This window comes from Cnephaeus nilssonii, assembly GCF_951640355.1.
Source record: "Cnephaeus nilssonii genome assembly, chromosome: X".
Classification (NCBI taxonomy): Eukaryota; Metazoa; Chordata; class Mammalia; order Chiroptera; family Vespertilionidae; genus Cnephaeus; species Cnephaeus nilssonii.
Window position 1 is genome coordinate 1019325 of NC_137071.1, and position 20424 is coordinate 1039748.

Below are 20424 nucleotides of genomic sequence, written 5' to 3' on the forward strand. Positions count from 1 at the left end.
CTCCCACCAAAACAAAACATTACTTCCCAAGCACCACTAAGTGTTTGATCTTTCAAGACAGAAGTTGTCCTAAATGTGTTCTTTTTCTTGGTTCTATACTCTTTTGAAAAGTTACTTTTCCACTCCAAATCGTGTGCAGTTCTCAGTGGGGCACAGGAATCTAAAGCCCTTTTTTAGGTATATGTGAACTGGTGGCAAAGAACAGGAGCCTCAAGGAAAATACAGCAAAAAAGGGACTGGAATCCAACTCGGGACCCTTCAGTGTGCAGGCCAACGCTCTCTTCACTGAGCCAAACCAGCTAGGGCGGTGGGCTGTCTTTAGACACTGCACACAACTTAACGTGGATGGAGTCACCTTGCCTTCATAGGTTGCTATCTGCTGGGTAGCAAAGTAAAACCTAGTGATGCCCAAGTCTTTGGTAAGTAGTTGCAAATGAAGAAAATGGTGAAACTTGAAGTGACATGATAGTAATCATTAGCATTGATTTAAAAACCTATACTATTCTAATAGCACAACTCTATAAAGTTTTTATCTGTAATTTACAGATGAGGAAACTGAGAAAGAGAGAGAGATGAATTTATTTCTCTAAGACCACACAGCTAATAGCAGTGGACCAAAAATTTGAACACAGGCCATCTGGCTCTGCATCCAAAGCTTGGAACCAGCATGTTATACTAGACAGGGCTGGGCTATTGATGGATAATTGACATACCAAGGTAGCAGCACCATCTGGCAGCTGGGGCACGATAATTCATTACCACTGTGGTCTATCATTGTCATGGATTTATGGTGTGGAGTATTAGCTCCCTTCCCTTGTCAACACAAGGACCCCTCTTCAATGTCAAAATTCACCCACTGTGATAGGAACTATGTAGTGTCTATTGTGGTGGATCTAAGCCAGAGATTCGCACCCCTGGCTGCTCAGCAGAACCACATGGAGAGCTTTAAAAAATCCCAATGCCCAGACTTCACTCCAGAACAAATGAGTCGGAATCTCCAGGGGGGAGGGGGGTGCCCAGGTGGACTTGTTCTTCAAGCTCCCAGGTAGTTCCTATTGGACAGGCAAGTCTGAGCCCCGATGGCCCAGCACAGTTTGCCGACCACTGACCTAGACTCTTGATTCCAATAATTACAGGCTGTTGTTGTTCCTTGTGATTAAGCCCCTGTCCCAGTGGTCGGCAAACTCATTAGTCAACAGAGCGGCAAACCGCGGCTCGAGAGCCACAGTTTGCCGACCACTGGCCCAGCACATCTCGTTTTGTACTCCGTGACATCTTTAATCACACACCTATTATTTTGACCCGTGTCGACCTCCTTCTATAAGGCTGTGAGCTCTTAAAGTCCAGAACATGTCTTGATGTTTGCAGCTCTCGCTGCTCCAAGTGTGGATCATAGCATCACCTGGGAGCTTGAGAGAAACCAGATTCGCAGACGCCCTCCCCGACACCGACTGATTCAGAAAGAGCATTTTAACAAGATCCCTGCTGGCCTGTGTGCGCAGGAAAGCTTGAGAAGCTCTCATTTAAGGCAGGAGCAGACTACCTACAGATTGAGGGATACGACTCTCAAGCCTGGAAAGGCCATTAAAAAGAAATGTCTATTGATTAATTTATGTATTTTCCCGTTATGCCATCATTATCCACGTCCTGGGCTGTGTCTTGGCCTGCACCTTGAAGAGGAAAGCAAACACTCTCTTCTCCTCCTTCCTAAGTCTTCTCCACGTTTCATGTTGGACATTGCCAGTCCCTGACAACCACAGGGCACCGCGAGCTCCCTCTTTCCCTTGAAGCCTGACACTCACCCAAGATCTTGCTCTCGGGTCAGCCCGCCTCGACCTTACAATTCCCATTTTCACAGGGATAGCGGAAAGAAGACGCCAGAGTAAAGAATAAAAGGTTCATCCCCTGGCATTGATATGCAAAGAACATACTTGAAAAACACAGAAACATAACTATTTATCGACCCTTCTTCCAAGTCTAATGCCATATAACAATTGGCAAGTCAAAATCTGTGGGTGTTTTAGGTGTGTTGTCTAGCTTTCCCCGCGGAGTAGCCCCCGAATGTTCCAAATGCAGCTTAATGAGCCATTCGCAAGCAGAAATGCCCTCTCATCTGTTCTCTTGCACAGAGAAGGAAAGCCAGCGAGTTCATTAAAATTCCGGTGATGCGCGTTACACTGTGAAGAAAAGCCCTGTGATATTTCAAATGAGAACTTCTACCTGGATGACAGTTAAAATTCGAGGAAGTTTTTAAGTGAACCTGATTCTCTGATGTGAAAAAGCAAGACCATGAAATGCCAGCCAATTTGAGTCATTTGAGCGCACTTGTATTCACTCGCGCCTCTGGGGCCTTGGATGGGGCAGAATGTCTTACTTAGACCGCAGGCCTGATAATGATCAGCAGAGAGACGGATTTTCAAAAGTGCACTTGAAAGGATGAGCCAATTAATACTTCTCCCTGCTCTGCAGGGGACGGAGCAGCTGGATTTAGCAGAGCTATAAGTGTAATGACCCAGGGATGAAGGCGGCCTGAGCAACGCAGCATTCCTTTTCACCAAATCTCTCTCAAGAATATAGTATTTTTGTACATGAAATAGCTTTAAATGAAAATTAGCACATCAAATTTGGCGTCGGCATACAGGCACAATTTCACGTGTTGATGTTTCTAAGCTATCGTTGAATAGGATATACCATGATTTTATATACATTTAAGAAAGAAAAAAGTGCCATGAATTAAATTAGGACGTGCCATTGATTACAGGGTGAATCTCAACCTCAGAGATGATAAAACATTGGGGAAAATGTGTTGTAGAATTGTTGAAATTTCATAGACTAAAAGCACAACATAAATGATACTTTCATGAGAGATTAACAACAACTTTTTCTTTTTTTGTTAATCCTCACACGAGGATATTTTTCCATTGATTCTTAGGGAGAGTGGAAGAGAGAGGGAGAGACACAGAGAAACATCGATGTGAGAGAAACACATTGGTTGGTTGCCTCCTGCACATCTGACCAGGGCCCAGACTGGGGAAGAGCCTGCAACTGAGGTATGTGCCCTTGACCAGAATCGAACCCGGGACCCTTTGGTCTGCAGGTTGACGCTCTATCCACTGAGCCAAACCGGCTAGGGCAACAACAACTTTTTCTGTCACCAATGTAAGGCTGGGGGTCATGGGGGCAACATCGCTCCTGGTAACGGATGCAATATTATCCCCTTAACTGGGTTTGACAAGTGCTCAGAACCCCCATATCCTCTGCCTCTGTAGCAAATGGTTTCAATTAATCATAAAATCTGACTAATGTAAAAATTCAGTGCTCCCACTTTGGGGCAAAAATGGTGGCAAAGCAGCCCACAGCATGGCTTGCATTTTACTCATTGCAGCTATGGTGCACGTGGAGACCAGCGTGTATTTTTATCAAAAGGATGCCAGCTGGAAAGGGCGGGGGGAGTCCAGACGGTGCCTACCTCTAATTTCAAATGGCACCTGGGCCTGGGCTGAGGCCTGTCTTGTGGTTTGGTAATGCGTCACTTGTGCTGGTAAATGACACATGTAAGATGCATGCAGGCCCCTAAGAACAGTTATCAGAATTCTGGAAGGAGAATCACTGATGTGCATCCTAGTCAGCCCCTTGAGCTTCTTGCCAGTGACTTGGTGCTTTTTTTTTTTTTCTGGTAAACACAGTCCAAAGGACGTCAAGGGACTAGTAAAAGCCAAAAATGAAAATGAAAAAAAAAAAATCCTGTAAAGCAGTTCCTAATTCAATAAGTGGATCGGTGAGGCCAAAGCGGTTTCTAGTTAGGTGGACTGACCAGCTGTGCCAGTTGCCAAAAATGCCGCTTCAAATCACCCTGTGTGGAGTTATGTAAACTTTTCTAACGGTTCAGAAATGGAAAGAGAAATCCCCAGGCAGCTGTAGAACCTGGCATACTCACGAGGATTGGGAGGCCTTTCTTCTGAGCAAATAGTCCACCACATCGGGGTCGGTCTGCAGCAGGCTGACCAGCACTTCGTTCTGGAGATCCGGGGGAACCTGGAGGGGCCGAATGTTGAGGCATCAATAAAACCATCCCAGAAAGAGGCAAACCATGGCCACGGGCAACTTCCTTAGAGCAGAAAACAGAGCCTTAAGAGTGTAAGAGAACAGAATGACTGGTTGGTTAAGACCAAGCCTACACCAAGCCCTACAGCTAGTTGAATTCTTAGGGCAAGCTGGATGATTACCAAATAGTCATATTGAGTCCGAATTGTCACTTCACTTATGACTGGAGATACAGTCTGATCACTTGGATCCCTCTGTTGTTCAGACTCGATTTTTCTTGGCTTTGAGTGAGAAAAAGATTGTAGTTAAGAGACATGGTATTCATAATTTATTGTCCAAATGGGGTCACTTTCTAGGGTTCATAATAGGCATAAATTACAACTGTCTTGGGAAGTTCTGGAACATGTAATCAGTTTATTAAGAGGACAGGTCCTTGAGCCAGACAGCTTGTGTTTGAGCCCTAGTTCCACTTACTAGCTGTGGGACCTTCTGCCAGGTACATAACCTTCCCATATTTCTATTTCCTCACCTGTAAAATGGAGATAATAATAGTATGCACCACAAATAGCTGTTGGGGAGATTAAATGACTTATTATATGTTGAGGACTTAGAACAGTACCTGGCAGTTAGTAAACACTGAAAAAATGCAGACTATTACATCCGCACAGGCCATTTTATTATTCAGTGCCTGTCTTCACTCCTTTCTTGCATCCTGGCCCATGAATAGTTACATTTCTTGCTTCATAATCTGACAAGGCATTCACTAGAGTTCTATAGATGAATATCCCATGTTTTTCCAAGCCTAACTCACAGTGCATTCGAAAATGGCCTTATGATCCCAAATCACTCATATGGAAATGTTCTACAAGAAAAGACTGGCCCAGTTGGCGTGGCTTAGTGGTTGAGCGTCAACCTATGAACTAGGAGGTTGGTTTGATTCCCGGTCAGGGCACATGCCGGGGTTGCGGGCTTGATCCCCAGTGTGGGGCATGCAGGAGGCAGCCGATCCATAATTCTCTCTCGTCATTGATGTTTCTATCCCTCTCTCCCTTCCTCTCTGAAATCAATAAAAATATATTTTAAAAAGAAAAAAAAAGACCGAATGCAGCTCTAATGTTTCTATGCTGTAAACACTGGTAGCTCAACCAAAGGAAATTCAATCTATTGAGAGACATTTTCAGTCTGATTCTCTCAGATGTGGGCTTGGAGATAAGACTCTTAAGAACTGTGGGGACAAGTCTTCAGAGAATAAGTGGTTGGTGGGAGAATTTGCCTCCTGCCTCTTGCAGCACTCAATTCTTCTTGAGCTTTGAGAAGCTGGAAACAATTTTATTAATGAAAACAGGGATGAGAAAGCAACAAAAACAGTTTCTTTCTTTCATAAATCTGTTCCTCCTACTTTATCCTGAATCACTATTAATGACATTGCCAAACCCCAGTCTCACAAATGCAAAATCTGGGTCGCATTCAAGCTTCTCTGTGTCCTTTCCCCTCCCTGTTCAGAGTCAGGAGATCTCATCTCCATGATGCCCATTGCTTCCTTCCTCTGTCTTCCATTCCAACTGCAATGATTCAAGTTCAAGCCCCCATTGTCTCTCTGTAGTGGTCATCTGTTCCAGCCCCCATTTCCCTCTTCTTACAACAGTTATACCCCAAGTTCCCTCTGGAGAACCAACTGTTTAGCAACCCTAAGCTCAAGGGCTCAAGGGCGAAGTGTAACCTAGACTATTGTTCTCCCTCTGGCCTTTCCCCAACGCCTTCCTTTAATTCATACATAAATATACATAAATATTCAGCGAGTGCTCACTGACTACCCAGCACTGGAAGCTGGGATTCAGATACAAATCAGACAGACAAGAATCTTCGTCTCTTAGAAGCTGACAATGAATACGAGAAGCCTGACATTAAACAAACAAAGCATAGCATGGATCCCATGGAGAAAAGCAAAGCTAAGAAAGGCAGATGGAGAATTCTAGGGAAGGGAGTGCAATTTAAATAGTATAGTCAGGCCACAGAGAAACTGACTTTTAGCAGAGAACTGAAGTTGATGAAGCAATTACAGAAAATCATTCCAAGCAAAAGGAAGAAAAAAATCCGCAAGATCCGGAATCAGGAGCAGCAAGGAGGCTAGTGAGGTTGGAACAGAGTGAGAGGAAGGAGGCTAGAGATAGGAAGTGGCTCAGGTGGCCAAGGCCAGATGTTGTAGAGTTTTACGGGTCTGATAAGGATTTCTGTTCTCAATCTAAGTGGGTGGAGAGCCACTGGAGGTTTTGGGCAGAGGACTAACATGAATTGTCATCATTCTGGCTGCTGAGTTGATAACAGATTGCAGGAAAGCAAGAGTGAAGCAGGAAGTGCAGAGAGGGACTGTTGATACATCTAGAAAGATGCTGGCGTGTTGAACCATAATGGTGAGCTGATGAGAATGATTTGAGTCTTGGAGATAGTAAAGACAGAGATGATGGCATAGCTAATTTGTGGGTGGAGAGAGAAAAAGAGAGAAGGAGTAGTAGAAGGAAAGGAAGAAAGAATGACCAACATTTTGGGCCTAGGCACCTGGAAGGATGGGGTTGCCATTGATTGGTATAGAGAATTGTAGGAGGAAGAGGCCAGGGTCAAGATTAGGAGTGTGGCTTTGATATTAATAAGGGTGAGAGGCCTATGAGACATCTGAATGAAGGAAAGATCTAGTAGGCAATTGGGAATAAAGACCTGGGTTTCCCGGGGGAGGGTTGGGCTGGACATAGAAATTTGAGAGACACACACAGATGGCATTTAAAGTTCTTTGACCAAATGCAATGGTCTGGGAATGAGAATGAAAGAAGGAAAGGAACAGGACTTTTAGGTCAAGGCTGAGAGACTCTATTTTCTTACTTTATTGAATACATTAAACAAATAAAAGGACTGATCATTTTTACTGTGAATTTTTCAGATAACATGACCAACAGATAAGCATGCTTGTATCAATTTTTTCAAAAGGTCATACCTAAAATGAGAAGGAAAAATGAGAAGAGAGAGTACCCAGTTTTTTTTAAAAAAATGAATAGCAAAGCAAAAAATAAGAGGCCCAAAATTACATAAGCAAATTATTAACTATATGTGTATTTTCACCCAGTTAGTTTAATTTTAAAATTTTTATGCTTAGACCAGGTAGTAAATTTTTTTTGCTACAAGCACCAATCCATTCCCACCAAAAAACAAGCAACTAGCATGCAAGTCCTTCTGAGTATTGGTATCACAATATTTATTCTTTCAGAGAATATGGTGGGTCTAATTGTAAATTAACTTGGATAAATAATTAGAATAGCTAACAGGAAGTATTATTTAAAAAGTAACTTTCCATAAATTTTGTTAAACTACCCTGCAATTCAAAATTTTCACTCTTTTAACTAGGCCTGATTGCAAACCAATTAAAATTATTGAGATTTGTTTTATGTATAATACTAGAGACCCAGTGCACACAAAATTCGTGCATGAGAGGGGGTCCCCTTAGCCCAGCCTGCACTCTCTCCAATCCAGGACCCCTTGGGGGAATGAACCGGCAGTTGGACATACCTCTCACAATCCTGGACTGTTGGCTCCTAATCACTCACCTGCCTGACAGCCTGGTCGCCCCTAACTGGCCCCCCCCCCTACCGGCCTGGCTGCCCCATGCAGCCTGCTTGTTCAGTTGTTTGGTCATCCCTCACTAACTCCCTGCCAACCTGGTTGTAGGCAGCCATCTTGTGAGGGCGTGAGGGTTAATTTGCATATTACCTCTTTATTATATAGGATGTGACTTTTACTTGGTAACTAATGCAAATAGGAAGGGTCAGTGCTATAAGTCTATCTATAGTTTCCTTCTAAAAGACCCAGGATACCATTTTGGCTTAGAGACACTATTTACAAATGAATAAAAAGATATAGTTAAAAAATGTGCGTCCATGTACTACAAGAAGGGTAGATAATATTTTCTGATTATTATGTAAGGCTGACCACAGTGTACATAATCCATTATTTTAATTGATTTATTTAAAGCTCATCTTGTTACAAAATGATTTAAAGCAGCTTCAAAGATTAATATGGCCCTGGACAGGTTGCTCAGGTGGTTGGAGGGTTGTCCTGTACACCAAAAGGTTGCAGGTTCAATTCTAGGTCAGGGCACATACCTAGGTTGCAGGTTTGATCCCTGGTTGGGGTGCATGCAGGAGGCAACCGATCAATGTTTCTCTCTCACATCAATGTTTCTCTCTCCCTTTCTATCTCTCTAAAATCAATTTAAAAAAAGGAATGGTTCAGAAAATTGGGGTCAGTGGGAAAATGAGTATAAATAATTAGAAATGATACCTGGAACTGAGTTAGTATTTTGACAACAGTATCCACTGCTGTTTTCCTAATAATACCTCTAATTTTTGTATATATTTGCACACTTCACTGCCTCTTATTTAATAACAATTTCAAACGAATTGCTCCGTTTAATTTGATGAGCATTCATTTTCTATTAATTTAGATACTTAATAGAGAAACAGAAGTAAAAGGAATAAATTGATAGGAAAAAGAGCTAACAGTAAGTAATACCCAGGTAGGTTGTTCGCATATGCATTCCTTCTCAGGAATTAGGATGCCATTGAAAAGGTATCTGACTAAGAGTTGATAGCCCCTGAGGTCCAGTTTTGGCTCTGCTGCTTATAATGAATGTAAACTCGGATACATGAACCATCTTCTGTAGGATTCAGTTCCAGCATCTGAAAATCCAGGCATATCCTATCTGTTCGTTAAGGAGGTATTATGGGGATCAAAAGGGTTAAAAGATTTGAAAGTACCTTACCAACTGTACAGAGGTTTAGAGTTAAAATATTTGATTGGAAATAGACAAAATAATAAATTAAACACTTAAAAAGAAAAAAATACGAGCAGATAACGTGGAGGTGGCCAATATTTGCTTTGCACTTTTCTTCTTGACTAAGTCATTCATTGCTGCCTCTTACCCTGTGTGCTCACAGAGAAGCGTCACTTTCTTCTCTTCTGCTTAATACTTCTGGTGGGTAACTAAGTTATAGGATTTTCTCTTGATATGTCTCTGCTCCTAACCTCCCCCTGAATTTTTAGAATTATATTTTGTGACTTCTTTTTTTAATATATTTTATTGATTTCAGAGTTGGAGGGAGTGTGGGAGAAAGAGAGAGAGAGAGAGAGAGAGAGAGAGAGAGAGAGAGAGAGAGAGATCAATGATGAGAGAACCATTGATTGGCTGTCTCCTGTATGCCCTCTACTGGGGATTGAGTCCAGAGCCAGGGTATGTGCCCTGACCAGAAATTGAACATGACCTCCTGGTTCATAGGTTGACGCTCAACCACTGAGCCACGCCAGCGCGGCCATTTTGTGACTTCTTGGCCCCTCAACTGCAATGGTCTTAAAGCCAGACTCTGTGTAGCTTCTCCCCTCTGATTCCTTCTCTTCCATCAGACCTCAAGCCTTTGGGTTGGTCACAACATTAGAAGATAAATTTCCAGAAGTCAGGGATTATTTGACTTGCCTATCTGGAACTGATACAGGCTCCTAGAGTTGTAGTTCTGTCAGCTAGCCTCCTCTGCAGCTAGGGCAAGATCACGTGTGTCAATCCTGACCAAGGTACCTCAAGGTGGGTCTTGCAGGAGATTTTGGAAAAGGTTCCCCTCCATATTGCAAAGAGATATAGGAGAGGAAACACCTCCATTACTAGATGTGATGATGGCTGCGAGAGAGGCTGGAAATGACTGCAGTATATTGCAGCTGAAGATGGAAGAGCAGAGAGAGTAGAAGTGTGAGTAAGCTGCTAAAACTTTGTCCCCCTAGGCTTTTGATTATGCAAGATAATAAATCCTGATGTTTTCAGTCATTTGCAGTTGCTTTATCTCCTCTGTGCAGTTAAATGCTTCTTAAATAATGCCTCTCTTTTCCCCCTTTGCCTCTCTACTCTTTTCTCTCCTGAAATTGCTACCTGTACACCCATGACCTTCATTCACTTAATAAATATTATGCTTTTAGAACACAGGCAATGGTGTGTTTTCTACCCAATGGATGCATAATGAATGCGGTAGAAATGGCTATAAATAATAAAAACTAACCCAGGATTATTGGGCTTCATGTTGTACACTGCCTCTGTTACTTTTGTCTAGATGCTTCCTTCGCTTATAAGTAATACCAATGTCATGCTCTAGCAAAATCTTCTTGCTATTAATTTCCAGAGTAGAAAAATACATTTCCTTTCTAAGCTGATGATCATCAGAACACTTCTATTAGGTTCTTGAACTATTATTCCCATCAACACAAAAATTCTAAAAATGAAAAGTATGACTCAATAATCAAAGAGATTTTTCTCTTTTTCTTTTTTGGTATATAGTAAAATGAAAACTAAAAAGTAGGATTGTGAAAAACACATCACTTTTTAAAAAATCAACTCATTCTGCACTTTTGAATGAAAAACAAAACCCATCCTGTTTCAAATAAAAATCTCTACTGGGTTTTAGTCAACTATTGAGGAACTTCAGATGTTTTCTAAGGGTACCATTTATGGTTGTGTTTATCTGGAGTCTCAACGCCTTAGATTTTCATGTGTTCCTTCAAAAATTAATGCTTTTTCAAAAAAATTAATGCTTTTTCAAAAATCAAAAGAACTTTGTCTTTCCTATTTCAGAGAAAAAATGTAAACACTGCACATATGAGGGAATAAAACAGTCACAATTAACACCTACCTTATCAAATTAAAAATGAAACCTTGACTAACTGCATGGAGTAAACCTGCTCATGGATGGTCAAGCTGAGGCTTTGTAATGTCAAGCCACACCATGGCAACCCCTGACTGTTGGCCAATCAGAGCTGAAGGGTGTGGCTCCTCATTGTCCTGGAATGTATATATAGAGTTCAGGAGCCCTGGAGTATGGCACATTTGCTACAATAAAATCAAGGTTACCAAGAAAGTATGGAACCAACCGCAAGGATGGGCCAAGAATCTACAAGTATTGAAGTGAATAGAACTCCATTTAAAAAAATATATTTTACTGATTTTTTACAGAGAGGAAGGGAGAGGGAAAGAGAGAAACATCGATCAGCTCCCTTCTACACACCTCTCACTGGGGATGTGCCCACAACCAAGGTACATGCCCTTGACCAGAATCAAACCTGAGACCTTTCAGTCCGCAGGTCAACGCTCTATCCACTGAGCCAAACAGGTTAGGGCAGGACCTCCATTTTAGAACTCAGTGACAAAGAAAATGATAAGGTCAGACTACCCTATTGACATGCCTCCTCTTTTTACTCATTGATTCCCCACTATAGACTCTGACCCTGCCCTTGTCTGGCACAAACACCTATTCAATCAATCCACTGTCATTCTATTACAATCCCACTTCCCACCCATTTCCCAATTTCTTTCCTAAAACTAATTTATTTCTGGCTTTATCTTATTTCCCCACTAGATAATTAAAATAACGGGCAAGGTAAATTCAGTCCTCAAATCAAGTGGAGAAAATGAGAGAAAAAGAAAGCGGATGATACTTGTATTTTACTAAAGGAAAGGCAAGAGACACACAGTAATCCAGCCAATTGAGGATAATGAGGATGAGGAGGACTACGAGGCTGAGGATGATGAAGAAGATAATGATGAAGGAGAAGAAGGAGGAGAAAGGGAAAGAGAAGAAGGAGAAGAAGGAGAAGAAGAAGAAGAAGAAGAAGAAGAAGAAGAAGAAGAAGAAGAAGAAGAAGAAGAAGAAGAAAAAGAAGAAGAAGAAAGAAGAAGAAGAAAGAGGAGAAGGAGAAGAAGAAGAGGAAGAAGGTGAAAAGAAGATGAAGAAGAAGATGATAAAGATGAAGAAGGAGAAAGAGAAGGAGAAGGAGAATAGAAGAAGAAGGAGAAGAAGGAGGAGGAGGAGAAGAAGAAGAAGGGGAAGAAGGGGAAGGAGAAGGAGAAGTAAGAGAAGATGATCATGATGAAGACAATGGAGATGAAGAAGGAGATGTAGGAGAAGCAGATATTGATGAAGAATACAATGAAGATGAAGAAGGAGAAGAAGAAGAGAGTTCAACTACAAGTGAAGCACAGGGTCTACCTGAAGATGAAGACCCTGAGAATACATGGCCTCTCTAGAGATAATATTTGAGAAATGGTCATTATGTAGATATCAAAACCTAAATGGTCTCCTTGAATAAATACCAGCATGTGTATAAAGGAAATGTGTTTGTATCTCTGTGTGTTCTCAGATGATGGGGAAGGAACAAAGGAGGGAGAAGGTATGTGAGAAGGGAGGGATGTAGAATTCTACAAGTTTAGGCACCAGACCAACCATTCCATAGTCAGCCAGACATTGAGATTAAGGACATAGTGAAGACTGAAGATGAACTTTTTTCTTAAATCTTTATCATACTGGCAAGAAGAAAAGAAGTTGTTGTTTCTGCTTGTGTTTGGCATTGGGGGTGGGGGTGGCAGTGGTAGGGGTGATGAGGAACAGTGTTATGAGAGGGTTGGCAGATTTCCATTTTTGGAGTTAGACTAAGGGTGTTGTGTGAGGGTTGGCAGTGTGTAATGATGATTGTGATTTCCAGTTTAGATGTTAGACTATGGACAGCTTTAAGCCTCATTCCTTTCTCTTCCCTATCCAGCCAACATTTGGAGAAGGTGATAAAAAAGGGGTTTCTGATCATAAAATAGATACAAATATGTCGGAACTTAACCATTAGAACTATTGTATCGCCTCAATTTCCCATAGTCAAAGCTCCTATTGTCCTAGAATATTTACTAGTGCATAATGGCAAGCTAAACTGATGAATAGCAAAAATAAATCTTTTGCCCTTATAATCAGCTTGAAACAATGTTACCCTGTGGCCTTTCATCTCTACTTATCAAATAACACCTTTCACCCTTGTTGAAAAAGGACACAATGTAAATGAAAACAGGCCCTTCACAGATAGACACCCATTATATAAGACCTAGTTAGAGAAGGAGTAATTGTTCCTACTGCTTCTGAATTTAACAGCCAAATTTGACTTGCTTTTAAACCTCATTAAGTATGATTGGTGCCTCAGTGTGAATTTTAAGGCCATTCATGTCATGGTCACACCCATTAGAGATCCATATTTAACATTCTTAAAATTACTGATTCTACACAAAGAAACTGGTAAATAATTCACAGTCATGGCAAAGTATTTGACTGACATGTTCTACTCAGTACCTATTTCAACAGACTGCCGCTACAGGTAACCTTCACCTTTAGAGATATAATACACTTTTACCTGGGTACTCAGTAGGGTACCTCTCCAGTCCTGTTATCTTTCATTATCGTTGTAGACAGTATCTTCACCACATCTAGCTTCGCAAATTAGTCAGTTTAACAAATTAACATAGAGTGTCAGGAGGCCTCCTTAAAGGAGTCCTCAATTATGTTTCTCATCCTGGACCTATATGTGAGTCTCAGATTGAATCCTATGTCTCAGTTCCAAAATAAGATGTGACTGACAGTGTTTACTTTGTGAACATTTGTTGCTACTTAAGCAGTTGTTGGTCCCCATTCCATATAGAACTTGGTTGCATATCCTGTTCGTATATAAGTAAATGGGGTAGTCCCTCATGGAGGAAGAGTAGTTACTGTGAGGGGTGCTGATGTCCCACGCCTGAAAGAAGGAGATTCACTGGGAACTTGCAAAATGCTTCTCTCTCTCCTCTCTCTTTCTGTCAAACCACACACACACACACACACACACACACACACACACACACACACACGATTCTGATCCTCACAGTTCTAGAGGAAACTTCCCTGTCAACTCTGTGATGGATCCAAGTGATTAATTCAGACACTGCCATGGATCATTCAATAACCATGAAAGTACTGAGTAGGATGGAGGTTCTCTGGAAGAAAAAGAAATAAGTATGAGGAGAGTAGTGAAGAAAATCAGTGAAGTGTATCCAGAACACACGCATACACACCCCACATGCAACCTGGGAAGAGCCAGGTGTTGGAGTGAAGTGTGATAATTCATGTATTTATTGAAATTTAAATATGGGTATTTAGTTCTTTGGGATTTTAGTTAATACAACTAAAATACTAAGTAACGTTCTGCATTAGTCACAATAGCCAAGGTAAGTATTGTAAGTGTCCATCAAGAGATGAATGGATCAAGAAGATGTTCTTCACACACACAGATACACAAGCACCCACATCACTTATATGTGGAATATGAAAAATAGAAACAGTTGAACTCATTGAAACACAGAGTAGAAAAGTGTTCACCAGGGGCTGAGGGGTTGAGGAAATAGGAAGAGCTTGAAAAAAGGGTACCAACTTTCAACTGTAACATCAATAACATCTGAGAATTTAAAACAAACCGAAAGATTAAGGTTCTCTAAAACAAGAAGTCTAGTAAAAGGTACAGCCAGGAGGATCCCAATGAGGCCTGACATGATGACTACATTTTAATACGGCACCCTGCATTGGATCCTGAGGCAGAAAAAGCACATTAGGTAAAAACCAAGGAAATCTTAATAAAACAAAGACATCAATACAGTAGAACCTCACCTCTTGAACTTAGTTTCATTCAGAAGGCTGTTTGAGAATTTATTTGTTTAAAATCCAAATTTGGCCCTAGCCAGGTTGTCCCAGTGGATAGAGCATCAGCCTGTGGACTGAGGTTCCCGGGTTCTATTCTGGTCAAAGGCATATGCCTGGGTTGTGTTCTCAATCCCCAGTAGGGAGCATGCAGGAGGCAGCCAATCAATTATCCTCTAACATCACTGATGTTTCTCCCTCTCTCCCTCTGCCTTCCTCTTTTGAAATCCATAGAAATGTAAAAAAAGAAAACCAAATTATTTTTCCATTAGATATATATGTAAATTGAATGAATCCATTTCAGACACACAAATGATTCCCTGGTTTAACATTCTTATATATAGTATATGTCTAAAGTACTGTTTAATCTAAAGAGAAACGCTTGTTTTCTTACATTTATGGAAGCACCCCGTGCTAGCCTTAAATGAGTCACATTCCCCACTCCTTCCAGGGGCATCCTTCAAGAGGACAGGATGCAGCATCTTGGACGTTTCACATATCCTGGCCTCCCACATGCTTTCACTGGCCAACCACTCTTCACTTATCCCAGTCAACAACCGTGTCTCTACCTCTTCAATTGCCTGTGGTTGTGGTTTTGTGAGCATGTTCACGCCCTTACCTCATTGGTGCTCTTGATGGCCTCTTTATGTTTTAAAATTGTGCTAATCAGATTTGGTCAACAACAAAAACATTCTCTCCTTTGTTACATGAGAGATGCTTTGTGTCAGGTAGAGGTATCAGCATGAAAGGGTTGTCAGGTCAAAAACTGGTGTTTTATTCCACAACCGGTATAGTTTTTCCTGGAACAGCTTGGTCTAGAACCAAATTGTTTGATATTAGAGATATTAGAGAATGAGGTCTGACTGTGAATGTTTCACTGATGGTTCACTACATGTTAAAGTAGCACCATAGCAATGTAAGTATTAGTAATAAGGGAAATTGGGTATTATCTTCAAAATTTTCCTGTAAATCTAAAGCTATTCTAAAATAAAACATCCATTAAAACAACACACAAAATACTAGGTAATGGTGATATCTGGGGGACAGTGGAATGGACCACTGAAGGGATGGGGGTGTATGGGAAATGGCTTAGAGGAAACACCACCTCCCTGCCATATGCTGGACAATAACTGAACTAGAGGAAATGAGGGAGAGAGAGGTCAGATTGAGAACACTTTTAGGAGGTATTGAGGAAGCTCCCCTTCCTCTAACCAGAGCATCTGAGTCTTCTGCATCCTCTCCCACCTCCCCCTCCTGGATGGTCAAGCTGAAGCTTTGTGATGTCAAGCCACACCATGGCAACCAGTGAGTGTTGGCTCATCAGAGCTGAAGGGTGTGGCCCCTCATTGTCCTAGAGAGTAGATATAGAGGCCAGGAGTAGGGTCTGCTGCTACAACAAAGCCGAAGTTAAGAAGAAAACACCTTGGACTTCTTTAGATAACGAATCAGGTTCCAACCACAACGATGGAGGAAGACACTTCAAGTACTAAAATGAATTGGAAGTCAGTTTACCCACTCAATGACAGAGAGAAGGACGAGGTCAGTCTCCCCTACTCATATGCTTCCTCCTCCCCAGTAATTCCTCACCCAAGATGCTGGCCTTGTGCTTTTTTGGCACAGACACTTCCTCATTCCATCCATTGTCATTCTATTGCAAGCCCCTTTCCCACCCATTTCCCAATTTCTTCCCCCAAACCAATGTCTTTCTGGGTTTAACTGTTTCCCAACTAGGTATCGAAGATTATGGCTTTGGTCAATTCCGTCCTTAAGCAGAGTAAAGACCAGAAGGACAAAGGCAGAAAGAGAAGGATAATTGTATTTCACTACAGGAAGGGAAGAAAACCTCCAGTAAGCGAGCCCACAAACGAACAAGAAGAAGTTCCTGAGTGTTCTTCTTCCACAAGAGATGCCCAGGCATTACCAGAAGAAGATCCTTAAGTGTATGTGCGATGTCTAAACAAAATGCTTAAGAATTGGGCATTATGAGATCAAAACCTAAATGGTCTCCTTGAATAAATACCAGCTTGTGTATAATGGAAACGTGTATTTTGTGTGTTCTCTGATGATGGGGAGGGAGAGCAAAGGAGGGGGCAGGTATGTGAGAAGGGAGGGATGTAGAAGTCTACAAGTTTGGGCACCAGGCCAGCCATTCCATAGTCCGCCAGACACTGAGAATAAGGACAAAGTGAAGACTGAAGATGAATTTTTTCTTTTACACTTTATTATACTGGCAAGGAAGTAAGGAAGTTGCTTTTTCTGCTTGTGTTTGGAATTGCGGGTGGGGGCTGATGGTGGTAGGGCTGAGGGGGAACAGGGTGATGTGTGGGGGTTGGCAGTGTGTAATAATGAATCTGATTTCCAGTTTAGATGTTAAAACTATGGACAGCTTTACGCCTCATTCCTTTCTCTTCCCTGTCCAGCCAACATTTGGAGAAGGTGATAAAAAAAGGGGGTTTCTGATCATAAAATAGATACAAATATGTCGGAACTTAACCATTAGAACTATTGTATTGCCTCAATTTCCCATAGTGAAAGCTCCTATTATAATAAAATAATTTCTGGTACATAATGTCGATCTGAACTAATGAATAGCCAGATAAATCTTTTGTCCTTACAATCAGCGTGAAAAAATGTTACCCTGTGGCCCTTCCTCTCTACTTATCATATAGCACCTTTCACCCTTGTTGAAAAGGACCCAATGTAAATGAACACAGCACCTTCACAGATAGACACCCATTATAGAAGACCTAGAGAAGGTATAATTGTTCCTACTGCTTCTGAATTTAACAGCCAAATTTGACTTGTTCTTAAACCTGGTAAGTATGATTGATTTTAAGGCCATTCATGTCATGGTCACACCCAATCGGGATCCATATCTCATATTATTTAAATTATTGATTCTACACAAAGAAACTGCTAAATAATTCGCAGTCATGGCAAATTATTTGACTGACATGTTCTACTCAGTACCTATTTCAACAGACTGCCGCTACAGGTAACCTTCAGCTTTAGAGATATAATACACTTTTACCTGGGTACTCAGTAGGGTACCTCTCCAGTCCTGTTGTCTTTCATTATCTTTGTAGACAGTATCTTCACCACATCTAGCTTCGCAAATTAGTCACTTTAGCAAATTAACATAGAGTGTCAGGAGGCCTCCTTAAAGTAGTCCTCAATCATGTTTCTCAACCTGGACATATATGTGAGTCTCAGATTGAATCATATGTCTCAGTTACACAATAATAAGTGACTGACACTGTGTTTACCTTGTGAACATTTGTTGAGTCTTCAGCACTTGTTGGTCCCCTTTCTACATTGAGCTTGGTTGGATAGCCTGTTCACTATACAAGTCCATGGGGTAGTCCCTCATGGAGGAAGAGTGGTTACTGTGAGGGGTGCTGATGTCACACACTTGAAAGCAGAAGATTCACTGGGAAACTTGCAAAATGCTTCTGCAGTTGCTGGGCATGTCCGCCCCCCGCCCCCCCCCCCCCCCCCCGTCTATCTCTCTCTTCTCTCTCTTTCTCTCATACACCACACACACACACACACACACACACACACACACACACACACACACATGATCCTGATCCTCAGGGGTCTAGAGAGAAACGTACCAAGTCACCCCTGTGACAAATCCAAGTGATTAATTCAGTCACTGCCATGGAGCATTCAATAACCATGAAGGTACTGACTAGGTTTGACCTTCTCTGGACAAAAAATTAAATATGAGGAGAGTAGGGCAGAAAGTCCGTGAAGTGTATTCAGGAAACACACATACACACCCAATATGCAACCTGGGAAGAGCCAGGTGTTGGAGTGAAGTGTGATAATTCATGTATTTATTGAAATTTAAGTATGGGTATTTAGTTCTTTGGGATTTTAGTTAATATATCTAAAATACTAAGTAATGTGCTGCATTATTCACAATAGCCAAGGTAAGTAATATAATGTCCATCAATAGATGAATGGGTAAAGAAGATGTTCTACACACACACAGATACACAAGCACCCACATCACTTATAGGTAGAATATGAAAAATAGAAACACTTGAACTCATTGAAACACAGAGTGGAAAAGTGTTTGCCAGGGGCTGAGGGGTTGAGGAAATAGGAAGAGCTTGAAAAAAGGGTACCAACTTTCAACTATGACATCAATAACACCTGAGGATTTAATGTAAAAAACAAACCAAAAGATTAAGGATCTCTAAAACAAGAAGTCTAGTAAAAGGTACAGCCAGGAGGATCCCAAAGAGGCCTGACATGATGACTGAATTTTAATACGGCCTCCTGGATGGGACCCTGGGGCAGAAAAAGCACATTAGGTAAAAACTAAGGAAATCTTAATAAAACAAAGACATCAATACAGTAGAACCTCACCTCTTGAACTCAGTTTCATTCAGAAGGCTGTTTGAGAAGTGGTTTGTTTAAAAACCAATATCAGCCTTAGCCAGGTTGTCCCAGTGGATAGAGCATCAGCCTGTGGACTGAGGGTCCCGGGTTCTATTCTGGTCAAAGGCACATGGCTGGGTTGTGCTCTCAATCCCCAGTGGGGAGCATGCAGGAGGCAGCCAATCAATTATCCTCTAACATCACTGATGTTTCTCCCTCTCTCCCTCTGCCTTCCTCTTTTGAAATCCATAGAAATATAAAAAAGAAAACCAAATTATTTTTCCATTAGGTATATATGTAAATTGAATGAATCCATTCCAGACACACAAATGATTCCCTGGTTTAACATTCTTATATATAGTATATGTCAAAAGTACTGTTTAATCAAAAGAGAAACTAAGAAAATACTGTAGACTACTTTAGATAACGAATCAGGTTCCAACCACAACGATGGAGGAAGACACTTCAAGTACTAAAATGAATTGGAAGTCAGTTTACCCACTCAATGACAAAGAAAAGACTGAGGTCAGACTCCCCTACTCATATGCTTCCTCCTCCCCAATAATTCCTCACCCAAGATGCTGGTCTTGTGCTTTTTTGGCGCAGACATTTCCTCATTCAATCCATTGTCATTCCATTACAAGCCCCTTTCCCACCCATCTCCCAATTTCTTCCCCCAAACCAATGTCTTTCTGGGTTTAACTTGTTTCCTAACTAGGTAATGAAGATAATGGCTTTGGTCAGTTCGGTCCTTAAGCAGAGTGAAGACAAGGAGAAGGGCAGAAACAGACAGATAATTGTATTTCACTACAGAAACAGTAGAAAACCTCCAGTAAACTAGCCAACAAACGAACAAGAAGAAGTTTCTGAGTGTTCTACCACATGTGATACCCAGGCACTACCAGAGGAACACCCTTAAGTGTGTGTAGGCTCCCTACAAAAAAAATGGTTGAGAAATCGGCATTATGATGAGATCAAAACATAAATGGTCTTCTTGAATAAATACCAGCTTGTGTATAAAGGAAATGTGTTTGTATTTTTGTGTGTTCTCTGATGATTGGCAGGGAGCAAAGGAGGGTCAGGTATATGAGAAGGGAGGGATCTAGAATTTTTCAAGTTTGGGCAGCAGACCAGGCATTCCCTAGTTAGCCTGACACTGAGAATAAGGATAAGGTGACGACTGAAGATGAATTTTTTCCTTAACACTTTATTATATTGGCAAGGAAATAAGGAAGTTGTTGTTTCTGCTTGTGTTTGATATTGTGGCGTGGTGCCGGTGGTAGGGGTGATGGGGAACAGGGTGTTGTGTGAGGGTTGGCAGTGTGTAATTGTTGGAAGCCGCCCATTGCCTTCACTAGCTGAGAGGTGTGGACAAGGAACCCAGAAAGCTGGAGACCTTGATCTCTGAAAGGTCAGAGCTCTGCACCCG

General features: G+C 41.5%; 1 protein-coding gene across 3 annotated transcripts in view; it reads right to left on the minus strand.

Moving 5' to 3' along the window:
• ARHGAP6 (Rho GTPase activating protein 6) overlaps positions 1–20424 on the minus strand; it is a 506928-nt gene that overhangs the window by 19034 nt on the left and 467470 nt on the right. For all 3 annotated transcript variants that reach the window (XM_079764312.1, XM_079764314.1, XM_079764313.1), the window contains exon 10: positions 3938–4035. In XM_079764312.1, coding sequence (XP_079620438.1) covers positions 3938–4035 — 98 coding nt within the window. The remainder of the gene's footprint in view (positions 1–3937; positions 4036–20424) is intronic.